The sequence below is a fragment of the Lissotriton vulgaris genome, chromosome 6 (assembly GCF_964263255.1).
Source record: "Lissotriton vulgaris chromosome 6, aLisVul1.2, whole genome shotgun sequence".
Lineage (NCBI taxonomy): Eukaryota > Metazoa > Chordata > Amphibia > Caudata > Salamandridae > Lissotriton > Lissotriton vulgaris.
In genome coordinates this window covers 775,654,972-775,678,241 of record NC_141694.1, presented here as the reverse complement: position 1 = coordinate 775,678,241, position 23,270 = coordinate 775,654,972, and the positions used below count along the sequence as shown (strand labels likewise).

Sequence of the window (23,270 nt, the reverse complement as noted above, 5' to 3'; positions counted from 1 at the left end):
AGTTCTCATGGACGAATTCAACGAATGGGGCTGTAGCGGGAAAGAAAACACATATAACACGTCGTGTTTATAGGAGGAGTTGATCGTTCGAGCCACAGTGGGCTGAGCCACTAACACACACGGAGTGGGTAAGACTCACTAATTTTTGATTCATGTGATGGAATCGTAACCGGTAGTTTAGCGGGTACGAAGAAAGGCATAACACATTCATATCCTATTGATTTTCAGTTTATTGCACGAGTTTACCGGCTGAGTTAACAGTGCTGACTGCAATAAAATACACGGAGTGGGTAAGAGTTATTATTATTTTTAACAAATGCAATGGGAGACGGAATCATTAGCAGTGATGCCACTGACTGAACTTATGTACCGTTTTTTGTAGAGTCAGAGAGTTCATTAGTCACAGGCGTAGTAAGTACATTTGAGAAGTAAAGCAGGGTTGTTTTTTTTTCACATGACACAGCATGCAGTACAGATGAAGGGGGTTGTGGTTATCTTGTGGTCACATCTGGCAAGCGATTACCTCTTAGCATTCATTGGGATGCACCGCATTTGGTTATCTCGTGCTTACGTCTGAAATAGCTTTTCTCTTAACATCCACAGGGATGCAATGAGAATTATTGGCACCACATGAATCACGGGACAGGCTCCCTAGTACTATTCTTTTGTTTCTCCCTTTTGTTTCTTTTCATTAAATGTGTGCAAATTCTAGATATACAATAAATGTAAATTTACAAACTTTTAGCATTAAGATAGTAAGCATTTTTCTTCACTGTTTATATTATAGTGTCCAGCTACGGAACTAAAAGTCAAGGAAACTTATATGAAACATGAAATTGTACATTACCCCTGAAGAAGGGTTTATTCAAACCCGAAATGCATTGGGCTTTTATGTTGAGAGATTTGATAATTTGTTAAAACATGAATATAACGTGTGATTATGTTTCCAACATGCTTTGAATGTTGTTGAGTAATTTTTTGTTCACGATTTTGTTCAGTCAAATTGTGACTGATATTAAGGTCAGTATGGAATCAGAATGATTACTTTGCTACATCAAACATTCAAAAAAATTTGAAAGCAAATATAATTCAATATTTTGGTATAGTTAATGAAACCCTAGGGACATTGGGTTGAGCACCTTGCAGACCTGGGTGTTTCCAGGCCTCAACAGCGCAGTTTCCACATTGGGTTTTGGGGAAAACCCCCAGTAGGGTTGCTCACTTATTTGTTTAAACTTGTTTTAACGTTTGATTACAATCAACTAGATAGGTGTGCAGGTCTCCCACTTACAGAGTTATCGCTAGTAATGCCATGCTGAATTTGCAGTTGGGCTTATTACATTCGTAAAATGTGTTTGAAAACCCTGGGTTTCGGAGATAAACCATAGAATTTTCTTTTTCAGTGCAGGACTCTGTCTAATTAGATACGAGTTTTCCCTTTCCCTCTAGGGTCTCTGTCCATACCTCTTATTATTTGTGCTGCCTAGTACTATGTACTCTGTATGGCATTTCCTGCATTTCTCTGTGCTGCCTATTTTGAGATTTTTATAATTAAACTCTTTAACTATTTATCAATCTAGAACTCAAGTATTGAGTGTTCCTAGTCACTATTTGATACACTCTGCTAACTTATCGGGCCGGATATAGAGGAGGGCTTGTGACTCCTAGTGCTCAATCAAGTGTGATGGAGCTGAGCCACTAGAGGAAAGTTTTTGGAGTGATAAAAATATTGGGATGCTGGTAAATATTGGGATTCATGCTCCTACAGAATCAACAACCGATCCTTTGCTGATGACACCCAGCTCATAGTCTCCCTCTACGACAAGATGCGAAACACCTGGAGCAATTTCATAACCTGCATGTTCAAAGTCGTCAGATGGATAAAAATCAACTGCCTCAAGCTCAACACAGACAATGCGGAAGTAGTAATCTTTGGCAAAGACAACTTTCTCTGGGACTCCACTTTGTGGCCTGCTGAACTCAGACCCACACCCCTCCTGGCAACACACGCAAAGAACCTACGAATAGTAATTAATAACCAACTCATCATGGCTGCTAAGTGAACACAGTCTCCATCTCCTGTTTTCACATACTCTAGATACTCAAGAAGATGTTCCATGTTCTCCACCAATACTCATAGAACCATCATCCAAACATTCATCAACAACAAGCTAGGCTATGGGGACACACACTATGCTGGAATCAACACTGAATTGACCTGAAGACTCCAAACTACATATAGCTCAGTGGCTGGCTCACCCTCAACCTCCCAGCCTAAACTCACATCACCCCAAACCTTAAAGAGGTCCACTTGCTCTCAGTACACAAACACTCCTCAAACTCCTCACACATGCATACAAGGCTGTACACAACATTGGCCCTGGGTACCTCAACAAATGCATTAAGATCCACAGACCTACCAGAAACCTCCAGTCAGCTGCACTTCTACACACACAAACCCCATCATATGCAGCACCTGATTCCGCAGTTGAACATTCTCCTACCCCTCTCCGAAAGCCTGCTTATGCACATCAGAGCCCCCTACTCAGTTCTTGAATTTCACAATTCTACATGTGGAGGCTATTTTAATGATCTAAAAATACACTCAGTGAGGCGTGTACATCATCACTCATATCAATATGAAAAGGCAACATGCCAACCACCACACTCCTAAGAAGCTAGATGAGAAATTACAGACAGAGCATTAAAAATCTACAGGCATGTTTTGCACTGGTAAGGTGCTTGAAAGCAAAATAACAGTAACACAAACAATGGTTCTGTGTGGACCATACATTTAAAATTGCAAATAGCTCAAAGCCAAAACATCAGTAGGGAAAATAATTTGCTGGATAGACCTGGTCGACTTGAATAAATAATTGAAAGTATTGAAAGAATAGATCTCTGATTTGAGTGTATAATGCAAGGCTGCAAAGGAACAACACCCACAATATATATTATACAAATTTGTATAGTCAGCGGGACTCAAATAATCAGACTCCAGTAAAACAGATAGAATATACTATATTCACACAACCTAAAGCCTCGACGAAGTTTCAACCTGGGGTGGCTTGAGGGCACCATTAGTACTAATGGATAAATATTGAAGTAAGAATAGGGAATCTGCAATCCAAAAAATGAAGGTCCAGGAGTTAGATTTATGAAAAACGAAAGAAGATACTCCAGGAGCGTAACGGAATGCATTGTTTACTTACATATTATGGTCCATGGAGAGAAGTGTAAAAAAAGGGGGGAAAACCAGATTAGAATAATCATTGTGAGAAAAATTGAAAAATTATTGAAAAATAAATTAATTAAGGAAGGCCTGCCCGAGTGAATGTGCACCAGACCACCATGAATTCCAAGCTTGTTGGTGGAATGTTGGTCATAGGACTGTGAACAAATGTGTCAAAATCAGCTGACCCATCAAACAGGATGAAGAGGTAGTTGTTTACTTTATCTGTGATGAATAGGACAGTACCTGCACCTTGTATAGTGGCAGTCTGTTTGAGACAGCAAAGTTGGAGGCTATGATGATAATTATGTTGGAGATGTTTGGAAGAGAGATGATTTAGTGGCTGGGCTACTACTCTATTTTCTATATGGTCGCTGAAGCAGGGCATATGGAAATTGGTTCAATTGTTGGCTAGTTTAGTAGAGTCTAGGCTGACCTTTTAAATTTATGGAAAACTTGACATGTCTTGGGGACTATTGAAATGTGCCATTCCTGAGCGAGTTGTTTATTATGTTTAGGAGAGGTCGGAGTGATTCTTCATGGGTAGATCGCTGCATATATAAGGGGAGAACGCCATCTTCACTGTTGCTTTGATTATGGGGAGAATGCGTGTGAGATTTACAATTAATAAGTACCAAATTCACAAAAAAGTCAGAAATGTACTTCTGTTTTGAGTAAACTGCTTTTTGTAATTTATAAAGAAGTCGAGGAATGCATCTGAGAAGCTACAAAAAACTAGGAGTATTCCTGGAATTCAGTTATGAATTTGATTTAAGACCCTGCAAAAGAGTTTTGACATATGCGAATGCACATTTATACTTCTGAATAGCCCCTAATGGAATGCTGGTATTTCATATTACTTATAAGAGACAGTGGTCTCTTTAAGTTTGATAACCAAAACATTTGTAGCCAAATTATCACAGTAGAGATTGGCTCTGTTTATGTCTTAATAGACAATATCAAGATATTTATTTACATATAATTAAACACACCACAAAATATACAAGGCGATTGAGCTAAACGTGACTGGGTAATTGGAACTCAGCCGATTTCCGTACCACAGGCAAGTGACTTTTATAAAGAAAAATATAGATATGCAAAAGTCCCAATGAGAAATGCATCTTGTACTCCCCATAAATAATGAATTAAAGTATAGAGTTAAGATGCAGGTGTCGATAACTTTTCAATCCCAAGAGAAATTCTGGGATCATCATCAGGACAGAAATATAGAACAAATGCCTGGGAAATAACCTGGGTAGGTGAAGGAAGGGGAAGGAGGAAATAGGGGAAAAATAAAAAGGAAGGAGTTTAAACATACAAAGAGGTATAATCACAAACATCAATTAGAAAACTCGAAATTAGTACACTGTGAGATACATGTATCCCTACAACCACGCACTTGCATCAAGGTATGAAAGTACGGAGGGGTGGGGGAACTTAGGAGAAAAATGCTCAATGGGCTGAAGGGCGAATTGCTATCAGCTAAGAATCAGAGCTATATTGTGCATATAAGATCAATGCCAGGGTGTAGCGCGAATTGTGTGATACTCTCAGCCAAGAGTCAGAGTTACTATACACAAGTAAGACCCAGGGAGGCAGGTAGCTCCCACTGTGATGATTAGTAACATGACAGGCGCGTTGGGATGGAGGTTACGCGGTGAGGTTACGTGCGTGAGGTGAGGGAAACATATACACGTTCTAGTTAAGGAGAGAGATAGAGGGGTCACTGAGGAAAAAGGTCTATTCACGATATGAAGAACCGTGCTTGCTGGGGTCAGCCTCAATAAGCGGTAAACAGGCATCATAAGAGTGGGGGTGGACGGTAAGTGCAAGGGAAATGGCAGGGACCTGAAGTGAGAGCGAGGGGACAATTGGCAGCGTTTACCAGTGGTTAATGAGCCAATTAACAAGGTTGAATAATGGTTGATGACGCAGGAATTCAGTCAAGCCGAGGATCCGGCGTAAAATGGTATCCGTGTGGCACGTCCCCCAGCGGGCGATATCGGTGTTAGTGTAGGGACCAGCCTACGGGAATGGGACCAGCCTACGGGAATGAAGGAAAGACGGGGATAAGAGGGAGCGGTAAGCGAGTACGGTCAACATGTGTGCCGGTGCCAGAGTTAGGGCTAACTGAGATAATGCAGATGACAGGAAAAACGTCCGTTCTGGCAAGCAGATGTCTTTGATTTGGGCCGTAAGTGCGATGCGCTCGGTGGCTAGGAAACAGTGAGGGTGAGCAGGCTTAAGGTTTAAAAAGGAGGGAACGGGTACAGGAAGTGACATAGAGCTACCAAGGCAAGGGAGGTAGCAAATGGATGGGATCAAGGATCAGACAGGGGCGGGTGTGGGAAACAGCATGTGGTATTCGAAAAAGACTAGAGTGCTCAAGGATGAGTGTGCTAGTGGAAGTGGATAATAGTGCTGCTAAAAAGGTACGTGCTAATTACGAATGATGAGTGATAAATTATGATCCACCAGAATTCGTGAACCGCAACCAAGTGTGTCTAGAGTATTCCTTCCAGGGATATTAACATGGAAAAGATATATAGATGATATTTCTCTCGTTTGGAAAGGGACTGAGGAAACTTTGCTCCAGTTCCTTGACTGGCTAAACACGTACAGCAACAGCCTCAATTTCACATTGACCAAAAGGAAACAGGAGGAGGCTTTCCTAGACTTTTCTATCATTTCAGACAATGGCACACTATACACAACGCTCTACAGCAAACCGACCGGAAAAAACACCTTACTAGCATATAATAGTCACCACCCCAAAGCCTTACGATATTCACTTCCCTAATCCCAATTTCTCCGCATAAGACGAATTTGCTACTGAAAGGATGACTACTTTACTGAGGCTAAAACTTTATCTCAAAAACTTATCAGTAATGGTTATCCGCATAAATTGGTTAAAAACTCCCTTGAACGAGCTTGGTACTGCCCTAGGAATACACTGCTTAGCCCTAACATCAAGAACAGTGGGCCAAGTCTGTAGGTGTGAGTACATTTTCACCTATGTCCAATGCAGTAAGAAAATACATCTTAAGATACTGGCCCACCCTTAATGCTGGAGGCTTGAATCTAGAACACCCTCTCTTTGCTTTAAAAAAAAGCAAAAGTATCAAAGACCATCTGGTTAGGGCTGCCATCGGTAATAAGAAGAACAACTCCACACTCACGGAAATGTGGGGATTGCCCCCAGTTGTAGGGCACTTTAAATGTGGTGGATGTAGTGTGTGTCATCTCACGACGGACACCAAGAAATTTCTTTTTACAAACATTGATGTCACTCTGACTAACTTTTCCAATTGTAATACTGCAAATATTGTGTATGCAATCACCTGCCCATTTAATCTGCTATATGTGGGACAAACAACTAAAAAAGTAAGAATTAGAATCTACCAACATCGAAGTAGAATTTGTTACAGAACTCCCAATGCACCACTGGTTGAACATTTCTCGTTGCACGGACACCCAGAGGATGACCTACATTGGTAATTCATCAATGTGATCCACAAGCCCCCCAGGAACTCCAACATCACCAGCATCCTCAATAGAGAGGAGCTTAATTGGATCATACGCACGGACAGCCTGCATACGGGACTGAACCGGATGGATGACTGAACTAACCTCATATGAACAATTTACTTTCCCGCTTCACTGTGCAAATTACACACTATGTGATCTACTAGCAATTGTTAAGTATACCTCTACATTTATTATGGCTCCAACTGTAATGTTCGCAAGGGGCAAGATTGCTATTCAGTTATTTCATCCTCAGTAATATCATTAAATGTTGCATGATTCTCTATGCTACTTAATCCCTACTCTGTCGTCCTTTTGGCTTACCTGTCGAGACCTTTTATCAAACCCCCTTGCACCATCCGGGCATACTGTTTTAACCCTCCATGCACCAACAAAATGTTACTCACTTAAACTCCTCCTCTTCCCATCAATTTTCCCATTTTTTTCGACAGTGACACAATTGGGGCCTGTATGGGCACATCACTGACACACTTGGTTGCAGCTCACGAATTCTGATGGATCATAATTTATCACTTGTCATTCGGAATCAGCACATACCTTTTTACCAGCCCTATTATCCACTTTTGCTTGCACACTCATCCTTGGGCGCTCTAGTCCTTTTCGCATACCACACGCTGTTTCCCACACCCTCCCCGTCTGATCCTTGATCCCATCCATTCGCTACCTCCCTTATCTTGGTAGCTCTACGTCACTTCCTGTACCCACCCCCCTTTTTGAGCCCTAAGCCCTCTCACCCTCACTGTTTCCTAGCCACCGAGCGCATCACACTTACGGCCCAAATCGAGGACATCTACTCACCTGAACAGGCCTTATTCCTGTCATCTGCCTTATCTCGGTAAGCCCTAACTCCGGCTCACACGTTGACTGTACTCATTTACCGCTCCCTCTTATCTCTGTCTGTCCTCCATACCCATAGGCTGCTCCCTACACTGGACTCCCGGTTTTCACTAACACTTATATCACCCGCAGCGGGATGTGCTACACGGATACCATTTTACACCGGATCCTCGCCTCACTGGATTCCCGCGTCATCGACCATTGTTTAACCTTGTTAATTGGCTCAGTAACCACTGGTGAGCCCTGCCAATTGTCCTCCTCTTGCTCTCACTTCAGGTCCCCACCATTTCCCTTGCACTTACCTACCCCCCTCTCTCTTAGGAGGCCCGTTTCCTGCGTATTGAAGTTGACCACAGCAAGCACGGTTCTTCCTATCGTGAGTAAGCCTTTTTCTTCAGTGCCCCCTCTATCTCTTTCTTTAACTAGACCTGGTATATCTTTCCCTCACCTCACACACATAACCTCCGTCCCAACACACCTGTCATGTTACTATTCATCACAGTGGGAGCTACCTCCCTCCCTGGGTCTTACTTGCACATAGTAACTCAGAGTTTTGGCTGATAGTATCACACAAGTCGCGCTTCAACCTGGCCATGGTCTTAAATGCACAATATAACTCTGACTCTTAGCTGATAGCACCACACAATTCGCCCTTCAGCCCTTGGAGCATTTTTCTCCTAAATTTCCCCACCTCTCTGTACTTTCATATCTTGATACAAGTGCATGGTTGTAGGAATGCATGTATCTCACAGTGTACTAATTTCGAGTTTTCTAATTGATGTTTGTGATTATACCTCTTTGTGTGTTTAACCTCCTTCCCTTTTATTTTCTCCCATATTTCCTCCTTTACCTTCCCGCACCTACCCAGGCTACTTACCAGTCATTTGTTCTATATTTCAGTCCTGATGATGATCCAAGAGTTTCAATTGGGATCGAAACGTCGTCGACACCTGCATCTTAACTCTATACTTTAATTCATTATTTATGTAGAGTACAAGATACATTTCTCATTGTGACTTCTGCATATCTATATTTTTCTTAATAAAAGTCACTTTTAAAGTCACTTGCCTGTGGTATGCAAATCAGCTGATTACCACAATCCTGTCACGTTTAGCTCACTCACCTTGTATATTTCGTTGTGTGTTTAATATGTAGATAAATATCTTGTAATAGTCTATTAAGACATAAAAAGAGCCAATCTCTATTGTGATAATTTGGCTACAAATGTTTTGAATGTCAAACTTAAAGGGACCACTGTCTCTAATAATTACTACTACCCTTGGTCCCTTTTTGACAGTAAGGGTTTACTTGTTCCAAAAAATTTGTATTTCATATTACATCTTTTTCCTCACTGGCAAGATGTTTTGATTGTCGAACTGCTAACATGAATGGCAAAAATTCTCAAATAAACGTTGGCCAAGGCAAAGTTACAGATTGTCCTGTGGGAAAAAAAATCCGGTCACAGGAAATCCTGAGGTGACTAGCAGCAGATCCTTCTCCCTGTGGTAGTAGGTGTGATGAAGAATGTTCGAGAGAGGACGTGGAGTGGACCTAACATGTAAGAGGTAGGGGGGTCAGCAACAACAATAGGGATTACCCAGGTGTAAAAGCAGGGTGCTAGATGGACATTCAGTGACACAATGAGGGGGTGGAACGTAGAGCTTTGACCATACGTGGGAGTGCATAACAGAGGATAAGGTTTGTTGTAGAGTAGCAATAGTCCGCCCACTTCCCTGCATAACCCTGTCCTTGGAATATTTTCCCACTGTAGCAAAGGACAGTATAAGCATTTTTTTTTAACTAGCCATGTTTTGTGTTTTGTGAAGGTTAAAAAAATGCCAAGCTTTGAGTCCCTCAAGTTTAACGTTCCACACAACCCAACTGTCAGCTGTACAACATTGATCTGTACTGTATAGAAGGAGGGGTTCGGAGACTTTCTCTGAGTGTGGTGCTTTTGGAGTTGGATGTGAAATTAAAATAATGTTTTGCACATGCTCAATTTAAGCTGGATGGGTCTGTTTGCTTTTGGGAATGTGAAATTCTTGCTGGAGGTGCTGGGTGGTATCAGGGACATCTACTAAGTTGCCAGCCTATTTTTCTGTCCTTCAGTTCCTTGTGTATTGCTGGCTTGAAGCTATGCAAAGATAATTATTGACTGAGATGATGAAAGCGGGATGGTCATGGCAGCAAACTCTTACCATTGGGACCTCTTGGCTTCAGCCTAAAAAATATGCTTTAAGTGCAGCGGTGTTGGTACGTTTTTATAGCCTTTATTGTTTAAAATGTACTTCCCACTTAGCTTTTTTCTCTTTAATGTGCTGGAGGGTTAACCTTTGTAAGTAATACTTGACCATATTACTGTTGACTTGTGTCTGTGGCTACAAAGGTACACAGACTGCTGCATCGCATGTTTGGGAACTGTACGAGTAAAAGCCAATAGGGCTATTATGAAACGATTCATGTTCTAATACTGTTTTACAAGTTCATGCTTTCTTTTTCAGTTATTTTTCATTATTCTGGTGTACACCTGTAATTGCATGCGTTTGTGACCTGATCAAATTTTGCTATTTAAACTTTTATTTCATTTGCTGTTTTTGCTAAGCTTCGATTCTTTTGTATGCCATAACTTGCTATTTCATTAGAGGAATATGGTTGTAGAGCTACTAAAGAGGTGGGCCTACTTTTACTCATCGCTATAGGAGGGGGATAGTGGGTCAGAGCACTTTACTGTTCGATGATCTACATAATATGTTAAGGCCTTATGTAGATTTTGTTTTGCTTGCTAAGCGAACATCTTTTTACGCCCTTCTGCATGTTCTCTATTTTAAATTAAAATTTTATTAGAAAGACAACAGAATCAGAGCACTTGCAGCGATAGAAAGCACAAAAACATAAAATTGTGACAATAATTACAGTCATAAGGGCGTTCGGAATGTTACCCACTGAGGGCTACGACATGTGGATCAAAAATCAAAATAAAAATACACTCAACCATACGAAAAATTGACGATAATAACAAGGGACACAATATACAATAAAATAAAAGTCAATTTGTATCAATTCGGGTCTCAACGTACAATCCTCGAACTGTCCATTGCCATGTCCGTAGTGGGAGAGCTACAGAGTTCACCCCTATATGCATTCCACTTTCCCCACTTCTTATCCTATTTCTTGGGGCACCATCTGACTTTGTAAAAGTTTATTTCAGCTACCATAGCCCTATCCATTTCTGCAGTCCATTCTACCACCAGTGGACGGTCAGGAGAACCCCATTTCATAGCTATCGAACGTTTTATGAGGATACAGCTTAGGGCCAACCATTGATGTTCTATCTCTGTCAGATCCGTTGCCCCCCAGACATTGAGGAGCCCTCCCTTAGGTGTCAATGGGATCTGTTTCCCCAGTGCCTCCACCATTTTCTTGGTTGCTGTGGTCCAAAGGATTTGGATTATGGGCATTCCCACAGGGTGTGATAGAAAGTACCAGTCAAGCCACAACCCCGCAGGCATTAGTCGATCCGGGCGCCTACCAAGTTTAGCCTACAGGGGACCGGACATATAAGTCCTGTGTAGGATTTTGAGTTGTATCAGGTGGAAGCAGTGTCGTGCCTGCAGAGTTGGTTGGCAAGATACGAGTCCCCAGGTGGTTGGCAACATGGCAGCTAATGCAATAAGCGCATGTGCGAAGGTTGGCGCATGCAAATAGAAACACCTGGCCGCATTTAGATCCTCCCCTCGGCTCTGTGAACGCTTCGCGTTCTTCCGCTTCCGGGGTATTGCTGGTTTCGGCCGGGACACGGTGGTGGCGTTTATGCGGGTGCGTCGGGATTTCGGCGGGCAACGGTACGTGACTTGCTCTGAGTATTGTGGCCGCCTCTTTCTCCAGATGTGAGAATTCTGTCTCGCATTTTCTTGCCTCCGGTTTCTTTATTGACCTTTGAACAGTGTATTGTTTGGTTCCTCATTGCCCACATAGAGAGTTCCCTATCATTTTCCCTTGAGTGTTTAAAGACTATTTCAGGACAGAGTTTTGCACGGCTGTGCACTCCGTGGTATTTTGTTTTCACTAATAAGTATGGTCTATAGTGGACCTGTGAAATAGGTCGTTTTAAATGGTCATTGTCTTTGTAGATTCTAATAGAAGAGTTGTTTTGTAACTCTTCTACAGAATAACGATACTTGTTACTCCACTTATCATTATTTGGCATTAGCCCAAACATAGTGTTCCCTTTTTGGATTCCCTGCTGAAATCTACAGGTAGCGTTTAGGTGGGAGTGGGTTACACAAGCGTCCCCTCTCTTCACATTAGAGGTAATCTTTGTTCTTTATATTACAGAGCTGGGATATAATAACACTGAGTTGGTTCCAGAGTGTGTTATGGTATTTGTTCCTGGTACAGCATTCAGGTAGAAGACCGTTTATGAGTGATTTAAGAATAAGTCCCTATTTATCCACATTCTAGCTAATTCCTATTCCTTACACATAGAACAAGGATTCCATATAAGGTTCCAGATACATTTTATTTCATGAAGAAAGTACTCAGACACTATGCCGTTAAAGACAGGTATTTAGTCTGAAGTATAACATAGTTTTTCTTATCCTTCAAGCATAAAGAACACCATATGACTACGTTCTTATATTTTGATTGCAGTGACCACTAACCAAGACCTTCCGGTTCTCTGGATCATCACAAGCTTATCTTCAGAGAAGAAGAAACTCTATTTTTTCCCCACCTTCCCTTGTTTTGTTCCCCTGTTTCCCCTTTCGGGAATCATCATGTGCTTCCAGGTGTATTAATATTCCTGGCATATGGTGAACCTGGGAGAAGTTGTGGGTCAAGCTTCAACTCCGTGATACTCCCGAGGCAACGTCTGAAACCACGACAAGCGGTGACTAATCTCCGATTCCCGTGGGGACATGAGCGCCGTTTGCCAATCTTCATCCTCCAAGTGTGTCAGGTCCCCCTCCCACCTGTCTCGTAAGGCCTGAAAGGAGTTGGGCAGATTATTACAGAGCTTGCGATATGTGCAGGAGATGGCCTTTGTTAGAAGGGGTTCGGAGAGTAGTCTGTCCTCAAGGGGCGCGGCCTCAGGAAGGAAGGGGAGGTCCGGCACAGTTGTGAGTATGGCATGTTTAATTTGGAGATATCGAAAGGCCTCCCCTTGTGCAAGTGCGTGTTTCTTTTGGAGGTCAAAAAAGGATAGGAGCTCCCCCTTGTGTATTAGATCTCCTAAGGTGGATATGCCGATGGTGTCCCATTTTTCAAAGCCCAAGTGGAAACACAGGGAGCCCAGGGCCTGAGAGGACCACAGGGGAGTGGCCCTAGTGAACCTATTGGACCAGCCTAAGCTCCTGGTAACTCGGTGCCATAAGGCTGTCGCCTGGCGCATTGGACCGACATGTCTGTTGCAAACGGGTCTACTATATAGCGCCCCCAAGTAACCCTCATGTCCCGTCTGGTATTGCTCCAACTGGAATGCTGGGTTCTTGGGCGAGCCATTGATCCAGGAAGTTGTGGCCACCAGCTGGGATGCCCAATAATACAGGTGCATGTCAAGCAGAGCGATGCCACGGTCATACCATCCCTTGGTGAGTTTCCGGAGAGTGATACGGGAAGCCTTGCTGTCCCACAGTAGCAGGCGCATGTCCCCTTCCAGCGCATTAAAAAAGGAATCCGCAATAGTAAAGGGACAGTTTTGAAATGCATATAAAAAGCCCAGAAGTGCTAGCATTTTGAACAGGGCGGCTCTACCAGGTAGGGATAGCGGCAGTGATCTCCAGTGAGAGATATCATCATGCAATCGCTGCAGTGGACCTTTTAGGTTATGGCCGTAAAAAATGTTGGGGTCCGGAGAAACAAAGATCCTGAGGTTTTTAAAACCGTCTAGTGCCAGGGGGATAGAATAACCCTGGGACAGGACAGGTGGGGGGCCATGCAGCAGGTACATGACCGACTTTGACCAGTTGATGGAGTAGCCGGAATATTTCCCAAAGTTCGTGATGACATGAAGCAGGTTGTTTATGGAAGATGTCGGGGATGCCATGTAAACTAAGATGTCATCCACATAGAGGGAGATTTTATCGGTTATGTCATCGTTCCATTTAAGGCCCCGGATAGAGGCGTCCGAGCGGATCCAGTGAGCCAGCGGTTCCAGAGTGAGGGCAAACAATAGCGGCGACAGGGGGCAGCCCAGCCTGGTCTCCCTACGTAGTGGAAATTGCCTGGAGGTATGGTTGTTAACCCGTACCTGTCCCAAGAGGTCAGTGTACAACAACCGGACCCACTGTATAAATTTAGGGCCAAAACCAAACCATGCCAGGACTGCGAAAAGTTATGTCCATTCGATCGAGTTGAATGCCATCGTGGCATCTAGTGAGAGGATCACGGCCTCTTCTTGTATGTAGGGCTGTCTGCCTAAAAACTTTATTGAATCTACAGAGATTTAAGGCTGTGTTGCGGTCTGGGAGGAATCCCGACTGATCAGCCTGAATTAAAGATGGAAGGACTGTGAGGAGCCTATTCGCCAGCAAATTGGCCAGCACTTTGGCTTCCGAGCTGATTAACGAAATCGGTCGGTAAGAGCCACAATCTGTGGGCGGCTTCTTCGGTTTAGGAAGAACAACTATGGAGGCCAGTCTCAGATCAAGCGGTAGAATGCCCTTCTTGCGACTCTCCTCAAACATATTTTTCAGGTGGGGAGTTATACCCAAGGCTGTGGCCTTCAGGAACTCAATCGGGACTCCGTTAGGACCCATGGCCTTACCGGATTTCATCGCAAACATGGCATTGCTGACCTCTTCTAGCGTGAGCTCTGCGTCTAACACCTCTCTATCTGCCTCAGATATGGTGGGCAGGTGACTCTACTCTAGGAGTTGCCGAGAGTCGTCGGAGGTGTATTGTGCTCTGGCCGTATAGACTTGTTCGAGGTGATGAGCAAATGCTGCTGCCACTACCCGAGGGTCTGTGACACGAGAATTATCGGAACGGATTAGCAGGGGGACCCATCTCGATCCCTGTTCACGACGTTCCAACCATGCCAGCATTTTACCAGCACGATCTCCCAATTCGTCAATTCTATGGCTAGTGTGAAGGAGTCGGGCCCGCGAATGTTCTCTATTTTAAACCCTTTTTTAACGACTCATGTTTGTAGTTTTTGTGTGCTTTTATAAAATATATATATTTTTTATCAAAGTACGAATTCTGGTTGCTACTATATTTCTGGGATTTCTGAAACACTGATGTCTTCAGAGTGGGACCAGATGGGGCCTGTGCCCAGCTCTATTTGTCCAGCACCCCTGTGTGTGTGATTGGGTGTGTGAGTGTCTGAGTGGATGTCTGAGTGGGTATGTGAGTATCTGAGTTGTTCTGTGAGTGGATACATAAGTGTCTGAGTGAGTTCTACTTCTTTTTTAACTTTGTTCTTCTCACTTATGACTTTTGTTTTGCTTCTTTCTGCTTGTTGCTGATCATACTGCTAAGCCTGAGTGGCGCTCACAGAGGTACTGAAAAACTCTGCCAAATTCTGAAGAATTCCATGAGCAGACAGTTTGCTCCACCACCCCTAATTGAGACCCCATGGATGCAAAGAGTAGTTAGGACCCAAGAACCGCTCCTGTTACCAACAGTAAGTCCCCCGCTCCAACCTTCCCCCTTTCTCAACCACTCAGCAAACGTGCCTCCAGACATAATACGGGTTGGGGAAAAAGTCCCTTTGGCTGCTGAGGGCACTTAGGGGAAAAGAACACCTAATTTCACCAAGAGTAAGCCCCACACAGTGAGGTTGCTAAGACCTCATCAGAGGTCCTGCCCCCTTTCTCCACTACTCTGCGAACAAGCCTCCTGCCATACTCCTGGTTGGTAGAGGAAGATCCCTTGGCTGCTGAGGGTCTTTTATGACCAAGAAACAAATAGGTGCCCCACAGCGGGATTGCTGAGACCTCGTTTGAGGCTCTGCCGCCTTTCTCAACCACTCTGCAAACACACCTCCTGGCACACTACTGGTTGGGGGATGAAGTTCCCTTGGCTGCTGACGGTTGTTGGGGGCCTCTTTCTGATAATGCCTGACCTTTATTTTGCCTCTTTCTGCTCTTTGCTGACCATTATTCTGCATCTTTCTGCTTATTTCTAGCCGATATTTTGTTTCTTTCTGACCTTTTTTTTTTACCTTTTTCTGTTCGTTTCTCACCTTTACCTTGCCACTTCTATTTGTTTCATACCTTTATCTTCCCTCTTTATGCTCATTTCTCCCCTTTATTCCGGCTCTTTCTTCTAGTTTCTGACCTTTGTTTTGCCTCTTTCTTCCTTTTCCCCAGCACCATGGGGGAGTCTCAAGTCCCCCCTGTCCCAGCCAGCTCCATGCCTCCTTTGAGAGCCGGCATTGCCGCTGCACCGAGGAAGCTTCTGGAAAGGCAGCTCCATCTGTGGAGGAGTAATCTGTTTCTTCTCTTTCCCTGTCACATGTGTGCATGCAGGGAAAGAGAGGAAACCTCTACTTCCAGTGAGGGGAGCAATTTGCAAGCTCCCACTTGCTGGAACCAAAGTGTTTGCTTTAGTTTGGTGGGAGCTGTCAGAGCACCCTCCAAGCAAAAGCAAGCAGCCATGTCCTGAGGATGAGCGCCCCTGTACATAGCAGAAGGCGGCAGTGGGGGCTGGCAGTCCCCAGGGCCATGAGAGGTGGGGGTCCATGGCTGTATATGGCCAAGGAAGGGGTGGCGCAGCTCCCCTCACTCTTTTATAAAAATAATTGGTCCAATAGAGGTGCTGGTCTCTGGGGTTGGGGATCCAGTGGCCATTGTTAACACTAGAACCGGGGAGGTGGTGGTCCCAGGGTATAAATAGGCACCAGGAGGCAACCCCCATGTGCCCTCACCTTTTTTCTGCCAAAATGGGACTATAATCTAAACATGCGCTTGTTTTTTTTTTTATTTGTAGCAAATTCCCTTTAAAAAATGTAAAAAAAGCTTTTATGCCATGGTGGGGTTTTCCTTTTTTACGTTTAATTTTGGGACTCGGCTGAAGCTGAGTCTCATGATGGCAGCCAACACTTCCTGGTAGAAGTTTTGGCAGCCAATAAGAGCTCTGTATTTCTCTACATGAGCTCATCATTTTTCACGAGACGGATCCATGGTTCTAGATTTTCAAATTTTTATTTTTCTGAAAGTTTTTACACCAAATAACTGAAAGCGTGCTCTATATAACCAAATATAACGTTCTGACAGACTTGGTGTAATCCCATCCAGTCATTCTGGGAGCAGGTTTGACTAAAGATCCTATGGGAATTAATATTTGACAGCACACTATATTTAACCCCTTTTTTCTCAGCTCCTGCTTGATGAATTGCCTCGAGACTCTACATGCACAAAATTACTTGTGAATTAATCAAACTGTGTCAATGACATGGGCTAGTCAAAAACACTTTAGCCTATGGAAACATGGTCCTAACCTAACTATAACTACTTACTGGCAATCACACAAACACACACACACATATATATATAGCCTCGTTTACTTCTCTGCTCAATTCCCCATCTCCGGAATATGAAGCAGGCATGGACCACATTTCAGTGCAATTTTTAGTTTATTTCTTTAGTAGGTCATAACGTGTTTCGGTCCTTCCTGGACCTTGATCACATGACAGCACTCTTTGGCATCAACCACCATTTTATATTCTTTAAAGTGACAGTGCATAGTGCAAAATACAGCAGATTTGGCCCAATAGACAGCAAAGACATACTTAACATCAAGTAAGGTAACTCATTGCATTCCAAGTATTTCAATAAACACTTGCCTTTAGGTATTCAATATGAAAGATATATAGGTGTCAACTCAATGATTTATAATCGCTATTGACTGTAACATTAAATATGAATAAATATATAATTTAAGTCAAGAAATAGGTACATAAAAAATATAACCACTCTGATAATAAAACATAATATTATTATCTCATATTTTTTAAGAAAAATACTTTTTACCATTTAGAACAAAGTAATTTTTTCAAATACAAGAATTGTATAAATATTAAAACCTAATTTTAGTGCATAATATCATTGTGTATAAAATATCAAGTCTTTCAATATTTGCATAAATGCAGATAGTAATTGTTTTAAGGTTTGCTTATTTATCTTGGTAAGTTGTAAATCCTATCCATGGCCAGTTATCATGAATGATAGTAATGCTGTAATTATAGTGCATACTAGTGATTTACTACCGTAAATATTAGTGTGGGTTTGGACCTATCATGTGACCTCAAAATGTGAACAATAAAACCTAACCTCAAGTGTAAAAATAATAACAAAGTTTTTAAAAACCATAGTTGTTTTAGTTAAGGTCCGGCGTCAGCCTCTTATTCTGTAATTGCTTCACCTCAAAATTTTCATCATTTTTGACATCTGTTTCATCTTATTTGACAAATTGGGGATCAGCATGAGGGCCAATCACGAAATATGGACACCAAATATGTAAACACAATTGGAGGTGAGAACGCATAGATCATAAAAGAAGTTCAATTATAATATTTAAAACCATTTAGAATAATGCATTAAGACCTACCATATTGTGTAACAGAAGGGGGGACATTGTAAATGCAGGTGTATAGGTCTTCTGTGGTATTGAGACCTCCAGGCATTTTGCTGTCGAGATTAATAATATATCTTGTATTCAGTTTGCATAATAAACCCTCTCTGTCCACTCCTCTTCTGTTGTTAGGCACAGAATCTATGAGGTAATAGTACAGATGTTTTAGGTCACAATTGTGAATTTCTTGAAAGCGTCTAGCGACTGGATAGGTGGGTTCTCTGTTTGTAATCGTTCTAAGGTGTTGTAGTATTCTTTTGTTGGCAGGGAGTTTCGTGCTGCCCACATATCTAAGATTGTATATATATATATATTCACTGAAAAAACCATAGGTTTCACACCAGTTATAGTTAGGAATTAGCATTTAAAAAAACCTATCAAATTCACTGAAAAAACCATAGGTTTCACACATGTTATAGTTACCTGGAAATTTTACTGACATAAAACCATTGAAATTCCCACGTTATAGTTAGTTGGACTCACTATAACTTGCGCGTGTAATGCACTGCTGATGACATCACATATTACATCACTCATGACATGGTCAGTGACATCACTCATGACATCACTGATGACACCATCCAGTGAATGTGTGTCTTTCAGATAAATAAATATGTTTTATATATGTATATGTTAAGGTCGATGGAAGAATATTTGTTTAAATTATTGTCTTAATGGATGTTTTTTTTTTTTAAATGATTGGATAACTGCCTTATTAAGTGTATCTTAGTGAATACATATATTAGCGAGTAATGTTTAAATATTTAAATATATGTATCAGTGTTTCACTTTGTGTATAAGTGGCTAAATGGGTTGGTGAGTAGCTACATGTGTGTGTATATGGGTTATTAGATGTTTTTTTTAGTATCTTTATAATTGTCTGTTTGATTTGGTGGGGGTGTTACTTAGCACAAAGATGCATCAATGACTGACTCACTGTTTGTATGTGTTTTGAAGACAGCATATGTGTAGGATTGTAAGGGTGAATGAGTGTGTATATGTATGTGTTAGTAAGTGAATGACTGTCTCACAAGTGTCTTTATCAGTAACTACATATGTTTTAATGTAGTATATGTGAGTATTGGTGTATATAATTGAGTATATGTGAGAGTGAGAGATTGAAAGAGTTCTTGTTTTAATAAGTATGTGTTTCTATAAGTGATTGTTTAAGAGAGTAAGTATGTGTAAGTTTCCTTAGAAGTAAGGTGGTAGTGTATGTATAGCTGTATATGCAAATAAATGGATGTTCAATAGTTTATTTGCATGTGTGAGTATGTGTGTGAGCAACTTTTTGAAGACTGTCAGTGTGTTAACGGATGTATAGGTGTCTCACTACATATGATGAGTTAGTATATGTATGAGTGACTATATAGAAGTGTTGGTGAGTGAGTGGATGTGTATATAAATGGTGGAATTACTGAATTGGTTGTTGTATCTGGTATAGGTATGTCCACTTTTTTTTAAATGTTATTTTTTATTTTTCAAAATGTGTTTTAAGGGTTACTTTACAGTGAAAGTAGGTCAGTCTCTCTGTCACAAGGATGGTGTCATCAGTGATGTCATGAGTGATGTCACTGACCATGTCATGAGTGATGTAATATGTGATGTCATCAGCAGTGCATTACACGCGCAAGTTATAGTGAGTCCAACTAACTATAACGTGGGAATTTCAATGGTTTTATGTCAGTAAAATTTCCAGGTAACTATAACTGGTGTGAAACCTATGGTTTTTTCAGTGAATTTGATAGGTTTTTTAAATGCTAATTCCTAACTATAACTGGTGTGAAACCTATGGTTTTTTCAGTGAATTTCATAGGTTTTTTAAATGCTAATTCCTTTCTATATCGAGTTTCTAACTTTTTTTTTTTACAATTTGCTGTTTTTTGTAAGTATTCATTTTTTTTTTTTATATATATAATTTGTTTCTTTTGCGCTCTGGGTGCGCGCTCCGGAAAGCTTTCCAGTAAGCTCTCCGGTAAGCTTTCCGGTAAGCTCACCTGAAGGCGCACCCAGAGCGCTACTTTCGTTCGTGAAAAAAAATATGAATGAAAAGTTAATAATAATGCAAAACATTTCGTACCATACAAATAAAATCAGTTTCTTTTTTATAAGGAAAATGATTATGCATTTCCGTAAAAGTTTGATGACGTCACTTCGGCGCGCAACGTAAGTGCCCTCGGAAGCGCCTACGTTCGCGCCGCGTAAACGCACCGGAAGCGCCTACGTTCGCGCCACGTTTGCGCCCCGGAAGCGCCTACGTTCGCGCCGCGTAAACGCACGCGGAAGTGCTCCGGAGCGCGCAGCGTAAGCGCGTCGGGTCATGTGACCTTAAAATAACACTTTTCATTGGTTGCTAACAGTTTTTTTTACAAAGAATGAAATCCCCACCCATTTCCTTCACTTCTTCTTTCACTTTTGTGACTGAAAGACCTGCCTTTTTGCTCTAGGATATTTCTTGGTTTTACAATGGCTGCCAGACAATCCAGCAGTGAGGATGACCCAGAATTCATTAATGAAGAGCCTCCTCAACGAAAAGTTAAGGAACATTTCATTTAGAAATTTTTTGAAATCCCACCTGGACAAAAAAAGGTAAATGCTCCAAAAGTGCAGTGCAGGATCTGCAAAGAAGAGCTGTCACGAGGTAACCCTTTGAAAAAGTACTCTTTTGGGAACTTCACAATGATCCGGCATGTGCAGAGGAAGCACCCCCAGAATTTTGCCCGGGAAAGTGTCAGGGCTCTGGCACAAGAGGTTCCCAGTGATGGGGCCTCTACATCCACCGGAGGAGCAACTTCTTCTGGGAGGGGGCAATCACAGGAGCAGGTGCAAAACATTCAACCTGCATTTAACCATGGTATCGTCAGATGCAGATACTGCAATCAACTCCTCACCTATGGGGAGCAAAGTGTCCAGCTCATGGTTCAAGCATTGGAGAACCATCACTGCCCTTCCCACCCCTAATTTTTTTGTTTTTTTTGCTCCTGTTGAGCAGTTTCCATTCCCTGTTTTTGTTCCTGTTTTGAAAATAGAAGAAAACCAAAAGTTCTTTTCAGAACTACCTCCAATTCTCATCAAAGAGCTATATTCTTAAAAAAATGAAAAAGAGTAAGTGAAATAGAGTGCATTGATAATTGAAAGGAGAATGAGTAAGAAAGAACAGAAAGGTATGAGAGGTGAAAGGAAGTGAAGTAGAAGGACTGAAAGAAGGTGAGTGTTAGGAAAGAAAGTTATGAGAAGAAGAGTGAATATGGGGAATGATGATATTCAATGAAAATGTTGAAAAAGAACAGGAGTGTTGAAGGATAAAAAAAGATGCATTGCTGGAGTTGAAGGTAGAAGGCCTCATTTATGAAGCCATGCGTCACTTTAACGCCACCAAAGCATCACTTTTTGTGACACAACAGTCCAATAAAAAATGCACCTTATTTATTCATATTTACAAAGTGGCGTTTCTAGGTAAATACGTCACTTTGTAAACCCCTGTGCCACATTATTCCTACGTCAGGTGTAATGTATGCAAAAGGGACGTATTGACGCAAGAAAGGGTCGTAGAGGTGACACAGTGAATAAACTGGAGGCCTCATTTCTGAAAAGTGACTCATCGCTACGTGAAAACAGCGATGCGTCACTTTTCTGGGCGCACTCCTTATGACATTCCAGATATGTCATAATTAATTTATGACTAATCAATTCGCAAGGAGTTACAGATACGTCAGTATTTCTGACGTATCTGTAAACACAAAATTGACACATTACTGGAGTGCGTCACAAAAGTGACGCAACTCCAGTAATGTGTCCTTTCACATGGGGAAAGCACCATGTGAAAGGTCTTGCGTCAGTCTTACACCTGCTGTGAGGCAGGCGCAAGATTTTGACGCAACAGCATCCTAAAAGTGACGCAGTGAAATCTCATAGATTTCACTGCGTCGCTATTACCAAGCTTTTTGCGGGGGAATGCCCCCTCTGCATACATTATACCTGACGCAGGTATAATGTGGCGCAGGGTTTTAAAAAGTGACCCATCTACCTAGATGCGTCACTTTTTAAATATAGCGCAACGAGGCGCATTTTTTTACACCGCTGGTGCGATGCGTCACTTTTCTGTGCGCACTCCTTACGACATTCCAGATGTGTCATATTTAATGTATGACGAATCATGTCGCAAGGAGTTACAGATACGTCAGTATTTCTGACGTATCTGTAAACACAAAAGTGACGCATTGCTGGAGTGCGTCACAAAAGTGACGCAACTCCAGTAATGCGTCCTTTCACATGGGGAAAGCCCCATGTGAAAGGGCTTGCGTCAGTCTTACGCCTGCTGTGAGGCAGGCGCAAGATTTTGACGCAACAGCATCCTAAAAGTGACGCAGTGAAATCTCATAGATTTCACTGCGTCGCTATTACCAAGCTTTTTGTGGGGGAACTCCCCCTCTGCATACATTATACCTGACGCAGATATAATGTGGCGCACGGTTTTAAAAAGTGACCCATCTACCTAGATGCGTCACTTTTTAAATACAGCACAACGAGGCACATTTTTTTACACCGCTGGTGCGATAGTGCTTTCCCCATGTGAAAGGACGCATTACTGGAGTTGCGTCACTTTTGTGATGCACTCCAGCAATGCGTCACTTTTCTGTTTACAGATATGTCAGAAATACTGACGTATCTGTAACTCCTTGCGACATGATTCGTCATACATTAAATATGACACATCTGGAATGTCGTAAGGAGTGAGCACAGAAAAGTGACGCATCGCACCAGCGGTGTAAAAAAATGCGCCTCCTTGCGCTTTATTTAAAAAGTGACGCATCTAGGTAGATGGGTCACTTTTTAAAACACAGCGCCACATTATATCTGCGTCAGGTATAATGTATGCAGAGGGAGCGTTCCCCCGCAAAAAGCTTGGTAATAGCGACGCAGTGAAATCTATGAGATTTCACTGCGTCACTTTTAGGATGCTGTTGCGTCAAAATCTTGCGCCTGCATCACAGCAGGTGTAAGACTGACGCAAGACCTTTCACATGGTGCTTTCCCCATGTAAAAGGACGCATTACTGGAATTGCGTCACTTTTGTGAC

The 23,270-nt window shown here is 42.1% G+C and overlaps 1 protein-coding gene across 6 annotated transcripts in view; it reads right to left on the bottom strand.

The window, feature by feature from the left end:
- Positions 1-23,270, bottom strand: part of LOC147707970 (amine sulfotransferase-like) — a 429,743-nt gene that overhangs the window by 129,378 nt on the left and 277,095 nt on the right. For 4 of the 6 annotated variants that reach the window (XM_086926775.1, XM_086926776.1, XM_086926777.1 and 1 more), the window contains one exon: positions 18,167-18,331. The exons of the other annotated variants lie outside the window; for them this stretch is intronic. In XM_086926775.1, coding sequence (XP_086782901.1) covers positions 18,167-18,331 — 165 coding nt within the window. The remainder of the gene's footprint in view (positions 1-18,166; positions 18,332-23,270) is intronic. 6 annotated transcript variants of the gene reach the window in all.